This window comes from Talaromyces rugulosus, chromosome VI (genome assembly GCF_013368755.1).
Source record: "Talaromyces rugulosus chromosome VI, complete sequence".
NCBI classification, from domain to species: domain Eukaryota; kingdom Fungi; phylum Ascomycota; class Eurotiomycetes; order Eurotiales; family Trichocomaceae; genus Talaromyces; species Talaromyces rugulosus.
Window position 1 is genome coordinate 4,292,015 of NC_049566.1, and position 15,543 is coordinate 4,307,557.

The 15,543-nt window shown below is 48.2% G+C and overlaps 3 protein-coding genes across 3 annotated transcripts; 1 reads left to right on the forward strand and 2 right to left on the reverse strand.

The window, feature by feature from the left end:
• Positions 1 to 5,188: 5,188 nt before the first annotated feature.
• Positions 5,189 to 12,024, reverse strand: TRUGW13939_11790 (uncharacterized protein; the record flags this gene model as incomplete). Its single annotated transcript, XM_035494895.1, has 7 exons — positions 5,189 to 7,732; positions 7,799 to 7,971; positions 8,018 to 8,285; positions 8,353 to 8,570; positions 9,679 to 10,148; positions 10,204 to 11,501; positions 11,575 to 12,024. The coding sequence occupies 7 exons, from the start codon at positions 12,022 to 12,024 to the stop codon at positions 5,189 to 5,191; spliced, it is 5,421 nt and encodes a 1,806-aa protein (XP_035350788.1).
• Positions 12,025 to 12,293: 269 nt separating this feature from the next.
• On the forward strand, positions 12,294 to 13,484 carry TRUGW13939_11791 (uncharacterized protein; the record flags this gene model as incomplete). Its single annotated transcript, XM_035494896.1, has 2 exons — positions 12,294 to 12,578; positions 12,699 to 13,484. The coding sequence occupies 2 exons, from the start codon at positions 12,294 to 12,296 to the stop codon at positions 13,482 to 13,484; spliced, it is 1,071 nt and encodes a 356-aa protein (XP_035350789.1).
• Positions 13,485 to 13,844: 360 nt separating this feature from the next.
• On the reverse strand, positions 13,845 to 15,360 carry TRUGW13939_11792 (uncharacterized protein; the record flags this gene model as incomplete). Its single annotated transcript, XM_035494897.1, has 5 exons — positions 13,845 to 13,994; positions 14,048 to 14,676; positions 14,732 to 14,877; positions 14,934 to 14,948; positions 15,185 to 15,360. Coding segments are annotated over 5 exons (1,116 nt in total), but the record flags the coding sequence as incomplete, so codon positions are not given.
• Between the last annotated feature and the right edge of the window lie 183 nt (positions 15,361 to 15,543).

Here is a 15,543-nt window from a genome sequence, read left to right on the forward strand (position 1 = left end):
AGACAGCCCGACTGACTTGACCGTGAACAGACGCTGACTGGGGGTTGGACAGCGAGTGCTCGTCGTGGCGATGGTTTTGAGGGTGCGAGAGAGAAGAGAAAAAAGCGGGTGGGTGGATGTGCTGGTGGGGAGGGGACGCGAGGGAGTTGCCGCTTCCCGTCCGGCCTGGTCGTGATAGGCCGCCTCGTGCAGTAGTCTGACTGCAGTGCTTGCTGGCTCTCCAGGCTGCAAGCCCAGAAGGGGGGGAGAAAAAAAGGAAAAGAAAGAAAAAAAAATAGTAATCAAAATAGTAAGAGCTAGAGACGTACCTTTTTCTGCAATGCAGGCTGACAGGATCGCCTTTGCTGTTACGTCCCGCCTAGCGGTAAACGATGGAAGCTGCAAGATGGATGACACTGGGAAAAGAAAACGAGAAAGAAAGAGGAGAACCAAGTGACTATGTAGTGATAGTTCTGGGAGAGTCTCGTTTTACGTCAACTGTCAAGCTCGGCTTCAGGGGAATTCCGGCCTCGGGGGTATTGATCGGGTCGAACTCGAGCAAAGCGCAGAGACTGAGACTACGTTGGGCTGCATCGTCGTAATAGTAGTAGTAACGATTGTGGCGAGGGTATTTTCGGAAACACACTGGCCACAATAATAATACGTCGTGGGCGAAATGGGGCCGCTTCAGGTGGAAATCAAGCGTGAAATACGGGGTGAGTAAGAAAAGAGCTGGATGAAACAGTGATGAAATGCCCGGGTTCGGGGGCATGTGGTTCTTTTTATTTCTCTTTTGTTCTCTTTTTTCCTTTTTCCGCTTCCTTCTTCTCGCCAGATCATTCGCAATTGCTGGAAAAGCGGATGGGCCGTCTTTAGGTTCTTATTCTCTGTCCAGCCACAAGCCGTAGCGCTTAGCATTTTGTTGATCGTAAGGCTGCAACAATCCTCTCAGGATGCAGCCTGCCTGAGAAACTTTTTTTTTTCGGTCCCATAATAATTCTCAAAGAGTGATGCCGGTGTGTCGGGTTCCGACGGTCTATTTTTACGCGTAACATACTGTTGTTGAGCCGCTTAGGCAGACAAGACTGAAACCCATTCGTTCCATACAGAGCAGAATTGGATCCGGGGAAACGTTAGTGTGTCCCATCTACTCACGGAAACCCTAACGGTCGGGGACCGTATAGAGTACACAGGCCGCTCCAACCTCGGTGCTTTCCGGGTGATAGTATTGATTGAGCGGCCATTGCCCTGTTGGATCGCCCATTAAAAAGGTGGTGTTATTGAAAAAAAAAAAAAAAAACCGGCGCAAGCATAGATGTAATCAAAGGAAGCTGATCGTGGTTGGCTGCCCGAAGCGGGAGGAACGTGTTGGACAGCAATTGGGCTGCTTGCTGTCGTGCATCTAGTCAACAGCGGTCATCCCTGCAAATAATGCTGCATCGCACTGCTCGTCGAATGAGGGGCCGCGTTATCGCCGGCTCTTCAGCGATTCCGATCAGACTCCGTAAGCTGGGCGCAAACAGGTGTCTTGTCGTCAGCCAGAAAGGTCAGCATCGTATAGCCAAAGTTTGGTTACAGCAACAGTGACTTTTATCCATACAGCATAAAGTAGTACGTAGCAGGCCGAAAACACGATCCGAGAGTGCAAAATTTCCTGAAACGGAAAAGCCCGTTGAGACTGGGGAATTATTAGATCACGGCCGGATCTTGTGATGACGCGATATTGCTTATCGGTGATCGTAGGGAGGGTTCCCATAATTGTCGAGAATCAATCCTTAACTAATAGGTCTTATGCTCTAGTTGCACAGAGCTCGGACGGGGACGTGTGTCTGTCTTGACTAATTGCAGTCAAGTCTCAAAGTCCGCGTCTACGTTGTAGTCATCGTCCTAGATCAGTGTGATCGTGCGAGTCAGCACGATAAGATCTAGCTGCCTTCCAGTATCGCATATCACAATATCAATTGAATAATATCTTACGGATAAATGCAACTTTGGACATTGGCGAACTATAGTACAAGGCGCATGTATGTCACGGTACGGGAAAAATTCCCCACTGTGCTCCTTCAGATGAGACCGTAACGGACTTGGGCAGCGATGCTGCGGCGGCTATTTTCGTTTCCCGCCTTGAGCTGAACTGCCCTCGATGACCCCGAAGGCCACGGGCATTTAATTTTTATTGAGACCTGTGGCAACCAGTCAGCAAACAGGGTCATGGATCAAAGTGATTAAGTGATCATCGCAATATTTGCTCGACGGTTTACGTCTCGTCGAGTGAAAAGATCTCACTGCAATGACTCACACTATCGGGCCTCAATGTGGATGCACTGATGCAGGTTAGAGCCGTACTGCATATTGATCCACCTTGGTGGGCCAAATCCCTCTGACACACGCAAACAATATTGAATACACTTCTTTTTCTTGCTGTCAGTTTCCTGTTGTGACGTAGCCAAAAGAGAAATTTTTTGATTTCTTTGAAAATAGGGCTAGTCGAGAAGAGTGACGTACTTCTGGAAGATATTATTGAGCAGTTTATCTTGACGATCGTAACTGGCTACCTCTGGCTTTTTTTTTTTCTCCGCAGTGATGTAGGGCAAATCTCACAAGATTTCCCGATCGGGTAAAATCGGCAACCGGGTTGTCTGTTCTTGTACTGGCGGGTATTGTTGATGCGGAAAACCGTCTGCCAAATAGCTGGATTCGCATCAGAATTCTGCCGAGGGAGCCAGTGTTCATCGCACAAGAAATCACGCAGTCTGGGCAAGTTGTTTTGGTTTCCCCTCATTGGCTTGGGAGACGGACAAACAAACATAGCTAGATGTAGCTGAGCCACCACAAGCATCAGTCAAAGCTGCCCCGTCACAACCCCAAATGAGCCCGCAGATTGCCGGCAGGCGTGTCACTATCTCGGGAATCTGTTTAGACGTGCGGGCTTGAGCGGATTAGGATTGAGGCTAGTCGGGCGATCGTGTAACCAATGGACGAAGATGCTCATCATGGTGTGCTACCGATGAGGAATCGCGGTGCATGCTGAGCCTCAACCTAGGTGGCCAGGCAGGCAAGAACCACTAGAGACGTCGCTTATTGCATGATAGTACGCGTCGCACTTAGGAGAGTTGCACGTTGACGCATCAGTTGATGTCGGCTGATGCTGTGATGCCACAACGGAAGGAGCTTGAGTATTGGCCACAGTCACGGGACCTCCTGGGCGCCTTCTCGGCTTCACTGCGTTTCTACAGTTTCTCTCTTCACTCCACATATGAATAAACATACAGCTCTAGCAGGGTTTCACCTCTCCTCGGCCTCTCCAACGATCGACTCTTGCCTAGCACGCAGACCCTACTCCACGATGCACGACCCGTCTCTTGTTTCAGAAAAGCCCCTTGATATTGGCACTGTATAAGGGGATTCTCACTATTGCCTGCCAGGCTACAGTGTCCTGAGTCAGGAGCGTCGCGCTTGCTAACGCACAACAAACACATCACATGCAGCTCGCCACTGCTGCGGAGATATTCACCCACCCGCCTCGAGCAGACCACACGTGTGGAGGGTCCAGCGAGCCAATAGCTTCTTGTCATTGCTTGTGCTACTACGGTTCTATGATTGCAGCAAATCGGTCCACAAGAGCTATGTTGACGCTACTGCTGTCTGACAAATCAGGATCGCCTCGCTCATGCGGCCTCTTGGTTCACTACGATGTGCAATACTCTTTTTGGACATGAAGGGAAATTGGCAGATGCAGATATGTAATCGGAGTTTCAAATTCAATTTTTCTCCGCACAAGAAACCGGATTTCTTGTATAATTGCAGTGGCATCGTGTCTGCTTCACCGCAGCAACGCGTGCAATTAAAGCAAGGGGCGTAGTTTTTGGCACTGCAATCGTGGCCTGCAAGACCCAGCGTGTCCATGCGAACTACTAATGTTTTTATTAATCAAGTTCAATTGTCCAGGTGCTTGAAATTCTAGGAACTGGAACCGTCAATGCTAGGTACATCTTTACAATATTGCTACATCGTTCACCATAATAGCGAGATGAGCCTGCTCTGCCCTGAACCTTGCAATGCGTGAAAATGCGGTATTTTGTTCCTTTCAAACATGACGAATATGGCATATGTCTCAGATCATCAATTAATACCATCTGGTGGCCATTGAGCCATTGACTGCAGATAGCCGAGGTTTAATCAAAGGCACCAGCACAACTGCATTGGTATTCCAAAATAAAGGTCCTGCAATGTCTAGTGTTCGCATTAGAATGCAACACAAATCAATGATCCAGGCCTTGACTAGCCATATCAGCATGGACGGCATAATGTCATGCAGTTTCAAGTTCAACCGTGATTGGCTACGTCATCACAGGTGAAGAAGCGGTCTGCAACACCCTCGTGCGCACTGTCCACCACAACTCGATAGAAGCAAGGGATAGACGCTAGTTTCTGGATGCTAACGTGATTGTTCAGGATATTAAATTTCCTTGGCCCGTTTGTCCGTGGCTATTGTCCGAGCATGCGAGTCCTGAGCCCGAGTCAGATGACTGAATGTTTTGGTAATAGAGGTTGATTCGAAGCCATTCAACAAAATACCGAGCTTGTTGAAGTTCTATTTGTCAACTATATAAAAAGTTATTTTCTTGCTGTATTCGTGAAAGCCATTGTCAAATTTGACAATATCTGTGCGCTACCGTAAATATCAATTAATATATATTGCGCTTGATAGCATCCATCCAGATGTCATTGACATCGATTAAACATTGAAGATGTATGATTGTTTAATATATGTATTATCAATCCAATGTTATATGTAGTTTTTAGGTCCGTCAACTGGTGTAAGCTAGCAAGTATGAATTAACATTGAATATTATGTCAATGTTGATGTATGTAGTCGTTTCGAATATTCATCCAGGCATTCCTAGACAGTGACCAAGAGCACCTGGAAAACATTGAAGCTGACGACATCAGTAACCAAATAATTCATTATATACAAAGTAATACATCGATATGTAGTGTTAAGCAGCATCATCAATAAATATTAACTTCCGAAGCACCAAACTTTATGCTTAGCTCTTTATTATCATCATATTAGGCATTTTGATATTTCTATGCGTATTCTATACAATCGCTGTCATAAGTAATCTCCACACAATTGATCAACATTTAACGTTGGAAATCCGATCGTTCCAAAACACCAACGTTAGATCATATATCCCCTATTCAATTAAAAAGCCCACTGCTTGAGCCATATTTTCACCCATTCGGGCGAGACAGGGCCGAGTTGGGCAGCTTCCGAGCTATCTTTCTTCAATCTCTCGACTTCGTACTCTAGCTTTTCATTTCCTTTCTCAGGTGTCAACTGGTGACTATTTCTCGAGATCAGCCGGAAAAAGTCGAGCAATTTCGTTGCCGGGTTTGTCTCGACCACGAATCCATGGTTATCGTTGGTACTTCTCGCCAACGCTTCTACCCACTCGCCAAACGAAACCACTTGGATATTCGACGGTCCTCCTATGCCCTCTTGTACAGTTTTTATGAGATCAGACCAGACCGAAATTTGTGGATTGACAAGGTTATAAACTGCTGGCTCTTTAATTGATGACTTCCCTGTCTCGCTGATAAGCTCATAGGTAACGTCCATAAGCTGCACGATGACCTTTGCCAGAATGTCGACCGGCACCCAACTAACGGTATTCATTGCCCCAAGAGAGTCTGGCAACAGTCCCAAATACTTCGAACTAGCCAGTAAACTAGGGAACCACTCGTGTGCATTCCAACTACCAGCTGTTGAAAGCACCGGGCCGGCGATCTGACCAACTCGTAAAACGGCGCACGGAGTACCAGAGAACCTGTTAAAGGACTCTATCAACCGCTCGCCAACATATTTAGACTCTCCATACCCCATGAGCTCCGGGGCTGCGAGATCATGGATCATAGCCTCTGGTACCAGCTGTCCTGGATTCTCATTTATCCAGTTTAGGATAGTGGAGATACTAGAAACAAACAATATTGGCGCTTTATGGACACACTTATTGCTAAAGTCAACAAGGTGCCGTGTGCCTGCAATATGGCCTTTCTCGAATGATTCGATCCTGTGGTTGAAGTCGACCTTCCACGCGGAGTGTATTATTGCATTAGTTTCTGATAAAAGCCGGGTGTACACGGACTCTCCCAAACCGAGATCCGCCTTTGACATATCCGCGGTAAAAAACTCGACTTGTTTAGGCATATCCGGTGCTATCCATAGGATAGGGAGGTCTCTTGATTTGTTGCCCGCTGTTTGTCTTGCTTCGGCATCAACGGATCGATTGAGGCAGACAACCTTGGCCACTCGTGGGTTAAGTAAAAGGAAATGCAAAAGGTAGCTTCCTAGGGAGCCCGTTGACCCAGTCAAAATGACCGTCAAGTTGTCTTGTTGTACCTTCTTTGCCGGTAGTGTCGCGTCAAGTCCTGTCGAATACTTGTCAATTGTCGTTTGTAGACGGGCATTGCGTTCCTTTATGACAGTAGTAGCGCATGTATGCACACCATTCTCTCCTTTATGAGCATTTATAATAGTATCCATGGCGTGAGCAAGCCCGCGGATTGATACCGAGCTGTAGATCACCTGAGGGTTGATCTTGTCGTAATCAAGATTCAATTTACATGTCCTCAAGACGGCCTTTAATCGCTGTACCACAATTGTGACCTGTAGTGAATCCATGCCAAGTTCGAAGATGTCATCATCGTCTCCCAATTTATCGGCCTCAAGAACTTGCGAGTATAGACCTTTAACCATGTTCAGGATACACGTTAAATCCGACGGATCACTCAGTTCCAAGCCATCGGCTAGTAGTCCCTCTTCTGCTGACGAGTATAGTTCATCAACCTGGGCAGCGAACTTTTGTACGGTGGACTGTCGTTGGATTGTCCCTTTCCCAGCACGATTAAATGCTTCTGTGGACGAAATAATGTAGACGAGAGATTTTGGCACGCGAGAAAACCGTGGGGCCTGGAGATTGGCTTGGCTGATGGTATCCCAAAGTAGATCCACCATCGTCTCACGTTCTTCTTTAGTGGTGACAGAGTATCCATCCTGTAACTCGACCAAAAGACTCGGCAGAAAACGGTACTCGCCGACAACCAGAACACCTTTGACAGCCGGATGGTTGCCGATTGTGTCTTCTAGTGGACGTGGATTGATCTTTTCACCGTTCGAGAGAACAATCAGGTCATCGCGCCTGCCGACATATCGCCACCAGCCTTGACTGTCTTCTCCGTCGGGTTTCATCCACAAGTCCTTGGTTGAGTATTCTTTCATTTCAGGAAAAAGCAAAACTGAGCCATGATATTTGCGAGTTGTTGAATTAAATGGAATAACCAGCTCAAAGATCCCCGGCGAGATCTCATCGAATCGATACCCGACCTTGGTGTTGAATTTTATACAGTCCCATTTGCTGCTATCACCGGGAATGGTGCTATAAAACCCATTCTCAGTGGATCCAATCATGCTCCAAAGGTGCTTGAGCCGAGAAGACAGAATCTTGCCTGCCTGTTCGGGGAGTGGTCCGCCACCATAAGAGACGTGGTTGAGCTTGGATAGCACTTCGATGCCTGTCTCTGTCTTGGACATGTCGTTCAGTATCGACGGCGCCGTGCAGAGCACCGTTATCACGTTTTGCTGTAGCAGACCCGTCATGTAGTCCTTTGTCATGGCTGCATTGTGATGGGGTAGAACCACCGTTGCGTCGAACTGTGGAGTTACCAAGCTCAGATAACACCCAGCAGACTACTCAAGTTAGAACCTTTCCGTATCTGACTGTGCTGGATTTATAATAAACAAAAACGAGCTTACATGAAACGGCGGGAGAGTATGCAGGTAATTCTCCCTTGTATATGCGAAAACACTGGTGTGAATCCCCTCCTCTGTCGGTACCGCATCGGCTGCGAAGAAACGGAGCATTACTTCCGGGCTATGTCCGACGGGCTTAGGGTTTCCTAGTGATTTTTCCTTCGTCAGATGTTTCCCTATTTAAAGCTAGCTCGGATACTATTTGTGTTTATGTCAACTAACCTGACGATCCGGAGGTATGTAGCAGAAGAATTGGATCGGTGTATTTTTCATCTGGTATTTCTCTAGCAGGATAATGCGTGGCTTTCGTGGTTTCATCCATAATGGTGTCATATCCGGGAACGAGTATTGTTTTTATTCCGGGAACAAACGAAAATAACGACAGTAGACTCTTTTCCACCTCAATAGCGTATATAACAAGCTGGCAGCCGGTGCGCTCAAACAGAATCTGCTGGGCCTCGTTTGTATTCCTTAAAGATGGCAGTAATATCTTTCCCAACCCTTAGCAATCAACACTCCAATCGGCGACAAAAGAGAAACAAAAAAGAAAAACTTACCTTCCTCCCTGTCTTCAGCGCCGCAATCGTAAAAGCAATATATCTCAAATCACTCGGCCCCATATACGCAAATGTATCTCCCTCCGCAAGCCCGGCTTCGTTAACAAGCCACCACGAGACTCGGTTGATTGCATTGGCGATTTTCGGATACCCGATTTCGTCGAATCCGTCAGCCGGGTTGGTCGCTGATTTGGCAATGTAGGCATATGGCCGTGAGGCTGGGTCGTTAGCTTTGGCGTCAAATATATTAGGAACGGGATTCCGGCCGTATTGCAGGCCGAATGGAGGCATATATTCCTCTTTTGTTTCTATTGCCATTTTGAAGTTTTTTTTTTTTTTTAAATGTTGGATATGATCGGTTGATTCCGTGGGGAATATGAATATTGATGAATGAGTATAAGGATATTGGATATGCTCGTTTTATAATCAATTGATGTATGAATTTAACAGCAACATCCAAAAAAAAACAGACCGAAGACACTGGGCGACCGAAAGGCCCGGCATTATTATCTATTCATACGCCAAATATCCCCTCCACCCACATGTGAATGCAACATTGAGTTGACAAATTGAACACAACCAACCGGACCGGATTGATCGGTTTACCAGAATACTAGCAGTAGTTGCATGTTATCGTGCTATTTAGTTATCCACCACTAGCTCAACCCCACCACGCGGTCCAGCAAACCTTTTTTTATATGTGATTTGCAGAAACCATTGGCAACTAGTGAATCCCCCCCCCTGTACAGCCCGGCAAAAATAAGGCGTAACTTGCTTACTTTGTAGCCAATCAACCGGTGTGCTAATCGAACGCAACTCGGACTTCTCTACCACTCGATGGCCTGGTCGATCGCGTATACATGCATAGGTCTCTTTAGCCCCCCCGATTTGATCACACTAATGCAAGCGGATCGACAATCTGGTAAAAGACCAAAATTGAGTTATTTCAGCGGATACGTAGTTTTGAGATGTTAGATACTCCGTACCGAATCATTATTAGGTGTGCGTTCCTTACTTCAAATGTTGTAAAAATGTTTAAATGTTGGTGGAGAATTGGTTGTATATGTAACTAGGGGGGAAGAGAAGCATTATTGCTTGTAGTGATGGGAACTCCTCATTGGGTAATTTTTGGCCACCACGACTTGACATCAATGGCTCCTAGGTAATGCATTATTCAATTTTACTTTTGAATAATACCGGCTAGACGTGCGAAATTGATTTTTTAATGCTTTTTAACATTCCCGAAAAAAGTAACAAAGAATCCGCCTTGTTGATTAACCCTTTTAACCATGGCCACCTAACACGTGGGAATCTAAATAAATTTACATCCTGCATCTGATGTTAGCAAGTCTGTGCAAGCAAAAAAAAAGACAAGAACATACCGGTCAACAGGGCTCAAGCCCAGCAACTTCATGCCGTTGTACAACACCTGTCGGGCGGCGGCATACAGGGCCATGCGGGCATTAGCCGTCTTTTCATCACGGCCGACAACACGCAAAACTTCATAACTCGAGCTAAGCATATGCGTCATGCGGAACAGATAGGTGAGCACAGTAGTTGGCTCAAGGGTCTTGTACGTGTTGATAACGACGTCAGGCCACTGGGCGAGATACCGGGCGAGGTCGATGGCGTGCGTTTCGGTGAGAATGGACAGATCAGCCTCTGGCAGTTTCTCCAAATCAATGCCCGATTTGCGAATAATGGAGCAGAGACGGGCATGCGCGTATTGGAGGTAAGGACCGGTGTCGCCTTCAAAAGAAGTCATGGCTTCCAGGTTAAAGTCGTATCCGTTTACACTGCGGTTTGTTAGATTACCTAAAAAAATAAAGAGAGGAAAACATATCAACGTACCGTTTTCCTGACATGTCCTGGACCATGACAGCCGTAATACCAAGCGTGTCGGCAGTCTTGTGAGGGTCCTCGACTTGCTCATATTTGGCTTCGTTCTTCTTCATGACCTCGTGCATCTTGTCTCCCACATCGCGCAGGATATCATCCAAGAACTTGACGGTTCCCTTGCGAGTGCTCATACCGCGAACCATACCAAAGTTGATGTGCTGGCATTTGTCTGCAATTTCCTTGTGGCCCGAAATCTCGGTGACCTTGAATAGCTGTGCCAAGTGCAAGTCTTGCTGGGAGGCAACGACGTATATCATCTTGTCAAAGTGGTACTTTTCGTAACGCTCCACAATGGCACCAATGTCTCGGGTAAGGTACAAGGGAGTACCGTCCTTTCGGACGACAATGGCCTTGCCGAGCTTCTTAGCTCCGTGTTTGGTAAAGTCAACAATGACGGCTCCATCCGAGTCCTCCGACGCACCACTCTTCTGCATCGAGTCGTATGCCCTCTGGAGACTCTCTGGCAGAACTTGGGACTCGCCAGAATAAACGTCAAAGTCGATGTTAAGGCGAGCGTACGTTTGCTTGTATTTGACAATACTGAGGTCACGGCATCGTCGCCAGAGAGCAAGGGCTTCTGGGTCTCCATCTTCCATACTCTTAAAGTAACGACGAGCCTTTTCATCCTCGCTTTCGTCAACTAGTTGCTGGAGCTTTGTTTCCTCCGCAGAGACATCTTCATTCTTTTCTTTTTTGGCCTTGATGGTTTCTTTTAGCTCTTTAATAGGACCTTCCTGGACGGCCATGTCCTGGTTGATCTTGACGTAAACGTCGAACAAGTGGTTGATGGGATCCTTAAGAAGGGCTTCTTCGTTTCCGTAGAGTTTCAATCCGTTGGCGAGAAGGCCATATTGTTTTCCCCAGTCACCCAAGTAGTTCATTTTAATCACCTCCCATCCAGCGACCGTGTAAAGGTTGGAGAGGAAACCACCGATAATTGTACTGCGCAAGTGGCCAGCATGGAAGGGTTTGGCGATGTTTGGCGACGAAAACTCAATAATCATCTTCTTCCGTCCCTTGGAAGCGTCGGCAGGGTCATGCAGACCCAGGTTGCCGTTTGTTCCATATGCAGCTTTGCTTTCCAGAATCTGGTGGAGGACCGTCTTCGTCAGGGGACCTGCCTTGAAGAAGAACTGGATGTGAACGCCGAAAGCGACGGGCTTTTCAATCAGGTCTGTGGCGGGGAATTTCTCCACGAACTCGGTGCACAATTCGTTGGGCTTTCGTCCCTTGATTTGGAGAGCAGGCACCTATTAGACGACATACATCTTTCCGTCAGCATGTTTGTTCCAACACAGTTCCCAACCGTCATGCAGCACATACCGCAAGGTTCAAATCACCCTTGTCCAGAGAATTGGTCCATGCTAGCTTTGTATACACCACCTTTGGATCGACATCCGCAATGCTGGCAAAAGTTTCCGCAATGTGCTGGCGGTAAATATCGACCGGGTTCAGCGAGGGATAGCAGCCGGGGAACTTGGACTGCTCGGCGGTGGAATGAAGACTCAATCCCTCGACAGCAGGGAGTGACTGGCCCTCAGGAAGAGTGGTCGCCATGGTGCTATACAGCGCGTTCCGACAAGAGCGGCGGGCAGAGCGAGGCGGGGTAGCAACGACGAGAGGACGAGAAAGCCAGGAGGGAGCAGCAGCAGCAGCAAAAGGGTATCTTCGCAGTGCAAAAACACAAGAATGGCTGGCCTTTGGGATTATTGGCGAAGGCTGTATCACAAAATCCGAAAGTCGCCAGGCCCCGCTCAGCAGATGGCGGCGCATTGGGCGACGCGAGAGGTTCCTTTGACTCACACCAGCAACGAGGGGTCGTTTTTTTTTTTTCTTTGCCTCTGGTTGGTCGGGCCTTCCCCGTTCCATACTGCCGGGCGGTGAGTCACGTGGTGTCCGCTGTCATTTCCTATTCGGGACATGCATACAATGACCGGCGACTGACGTCAGGAACAGACTGTTTCTTTTCTTTTCTTTTCTTCGTCAAACATGCATCTTAATTTGCTTCATGACATCTCGCAAATCAACAAAAAAACAAAACAATGTGGGAATCTCACGGGCGTGAAAAGGCCATCAGCCGGTCCATCCACCGTGCCCTAACGCGAGAGCCCTACAGCCAGGGCATACAGTCCCACAGTTGGGTAATGTGCATATATAACTTCTTCTCCCTATCGTATGTAAGGCTCTCGCGAGTGTCCGCCGAGCTGTTTAAGCATCTTCGAAATGAGGTTTGGAAGATTGACGATACCGACTACACAAACGCCTTTCGCCATCAGGGTCCCAATACCGGATTGGTGGCTGTGGGGGATTTGGGATATTCCGGATCTGTATTTCTCTCTTGTTTTCATATCCCCTGTCCAAAGTGGTAAAAGAAAGAGAAACGCTGCGAAGGAAGATGAAGGAAAAACAAAACTAGCTACAGAAATAGACTGCTGACCGTTTTCAAGGCGTTCTTCCGGACTGCCAATTCAAGGTACTTGGCCAAGAGCTTGCCGCGCAGCGCTGAGCACCGCTTCTTCAAAGAAGAGCTGCTCGTTCCATACTATGAATACATGAAGGCTCACACAGACTCGCTGCTTGTCCACATCACCGACCTTTTGGGCGTTCCGTCCCCGGTCCTCGGCACCATGGTCGGGTATGCACCGTCGCACCACGTCATCATGGAAAATATCATGTACGATAGAGAGCAATCCACCGAACCAAATTTATGGGAGACATACGACCTGAAACCCATTGACTACTTCTACCCGGAACGAGACCTGGTGCCCGAGCCCCTGACTAGCCGCGCCGTCAAGTCCCGGCTATACGACCACTTCAAGGACAAAGTGCGAGTAACCAAGACCCAATTCCAAAACCTGCGCAGACTCCTCGAGCAGGATACCATGTTTCTCAAGTCTGGAAACACGGTCGACTACTCACTCTTTCTTATCCGGTATCCCGCACATATCTTGTCTACAGAATCGTTGGAGTCGTCGAGTGAGTGGAGTCGCGGAGTGACGTCGACAGATGGGAAATGGAAGTATCGCGTTGTGCTGCTTGATTTCTTCTGGGCTAAACACAAGTTGCCGGCACAGGCCATGACGGGGGTTGTGCAAACGTTCAATGTTGTCGGACGCAAGGGGCCCATGTCTATCACCACCACTGCCGAGGAGTACCGCGAGAAGTTTCTGCAAATGGCCGACGGACTGGTGGAACTGACAGATGATCAGCCAGAGTGCAGGCTGGCAAAATAATACATGTAATAAGCGAATATATGGGTGGAAATGGGGGTGAATAATGGGGTCAGCAAGTTCATATCAAATTTCACAGCGAATTGGATTATTACGTAAATTTCTTATTACAAAAGTCTTCTGCCTTGTTTTATAGAGCCACCCAACCGAACCCACGTAAACAACTCCTTCAGAAATAAGAACAAAAATAATAAAGAATTATTCCTATAACGTGCCAACAACCTTGGGACGAAACGAACGTGTCCAAATCGGAACGACCCGGTCTCATTTTGGACACCAAAGTATATATAGTAGTCTTGAATAAATTTAGGTATCGTTGAAAGTCAAGAGGGTGTTGGTAGTCACAACTCTGCTTCCACGAGCTTAGAAAGCAAAGACCTGGTCGTGGAGCTTGCTGACGGGGCCGGCCTTGTTGTAACCCAGGGCCTCGGTGGTCTTCTTCATGGCCGTGATCATGGGGGGAGGGCCACAGAGGAAAAGGCGGATATCGCTAGCGGGTGCCGGAAGACGTTCCTGAAAAAAAGTTAGTCCACGAAACCAAGTAGTCCACGGAAGCTTTTGCATACCTTGATCATATCCCCGGTGACGAAACCAACACCGCCGGTCCATCCCTCTGGCGGGTTGTTCAGGACGTAGTAAACGCTGAATTTGTCGTCCTCGGCAGCCAGCTGGTCCAATTCCTTCTGCAGCAAAATGTCGTCAGGGTTGACGTTGGCAAAGATCAGGTTGATCTCGGTGGTGTCGTTGCCTCCATTGCGGGGACGGTTGCGGATAATAGCCTTGATGACTTGCAGCATGGGGGTAATGCCGGTTCCGCCAGCAATCATACCGATGCGACGCGACATGTTGGGGGTGTAGACCATGGCTCCCTTGGGGCCGCGCACTTTCATAGTCTCGCCGACCTTGAGGTTGTCCAGATGCTTGGAGATGTTGCCCTGAGGGTAGGTCTTTACCAGCAAATCAAAGTGTCCAGTCTCATTGTCGGAGGAGATAGGGGTATAGGAGCGGACCACGGGCTTGGGGTTGCCAGGGATCTCAGCCTGCAGGGAAATGTGCTGGCCGATGGGGAGACCGAGGATGTCGGTGGGACGAGGCAGGGCGAAGCGGTAGACGGCGACATTGTGCGAGACATTGGTCTTTTGCGCGAGGACAAAGTCCTGGAAATCGGTGGGGTTGAGGACTTTGCGTGATGAGCCTGCAAACCCGGTTAGCTACACACCAACAGCAACAACATTGACCCTGATTCGTACCACCGCTGGTCGACAGTCTGACAGCAGAGAAGACAGCAGCCAGCGCAACAGCGTAAGGAAACAGTTCCTGCTTGGCGACAAACGTTCCGACAAGCAGCAACGCCGACGGGATCACAACGCCGCTCAGGGTTTCGGTCGATAGGATGCTGAGGAAGGTAATTAGCATTAAATATCAGGACAGGAATGTGCACCGGAAACACACCTCATCGTGACGGCTCTGCGATCGCAGTCAAAGGGTCCAATGAGTCTCCGGGGTTGGGAACAGAGCAAGTCCGGGGGCGCGCAAAAGAAATAAATAGATGTTTAGGTGAAAGCGATTCCGGCGACATGGGCAGGTGTCTTGGCGGTCAGTGCTGGCAATTAGCGGGCCTTAGCCTGGTTAACCCTTAGGCGACCCTTACGCCTGACGTCTGCTATTATTATTACGAATAGCCGGAGTCGACAACAACCGACAGTATACAGTTATACATAGTACACAGCTCACAGCCGGGAATTATTGCCCATTTCGACCAGCTATACCGGCATCCCCCGCGGAATGCCCTCCGCGCTGGCCGTGAGGGGCCGGAAAAGCACGCTTTCTGCTGGGCAATCCCGGGCTCGGTAGGTGTACACTCACTCCGAGGTATTCGCTGTGTATTAGTATTGTTATTATGATTATTGCAATCAATCACACGCAAGGATCTACGCTACGTTGAACTGACTAGTCGCTGTACAATTGCCGTGTCGGAATTCACTCTTGTTGAGAATGACACCCGAGGTCTACTAACATGGCCCTCAACATTTGATAGCGCGCTACTCTACTATTTGCTACC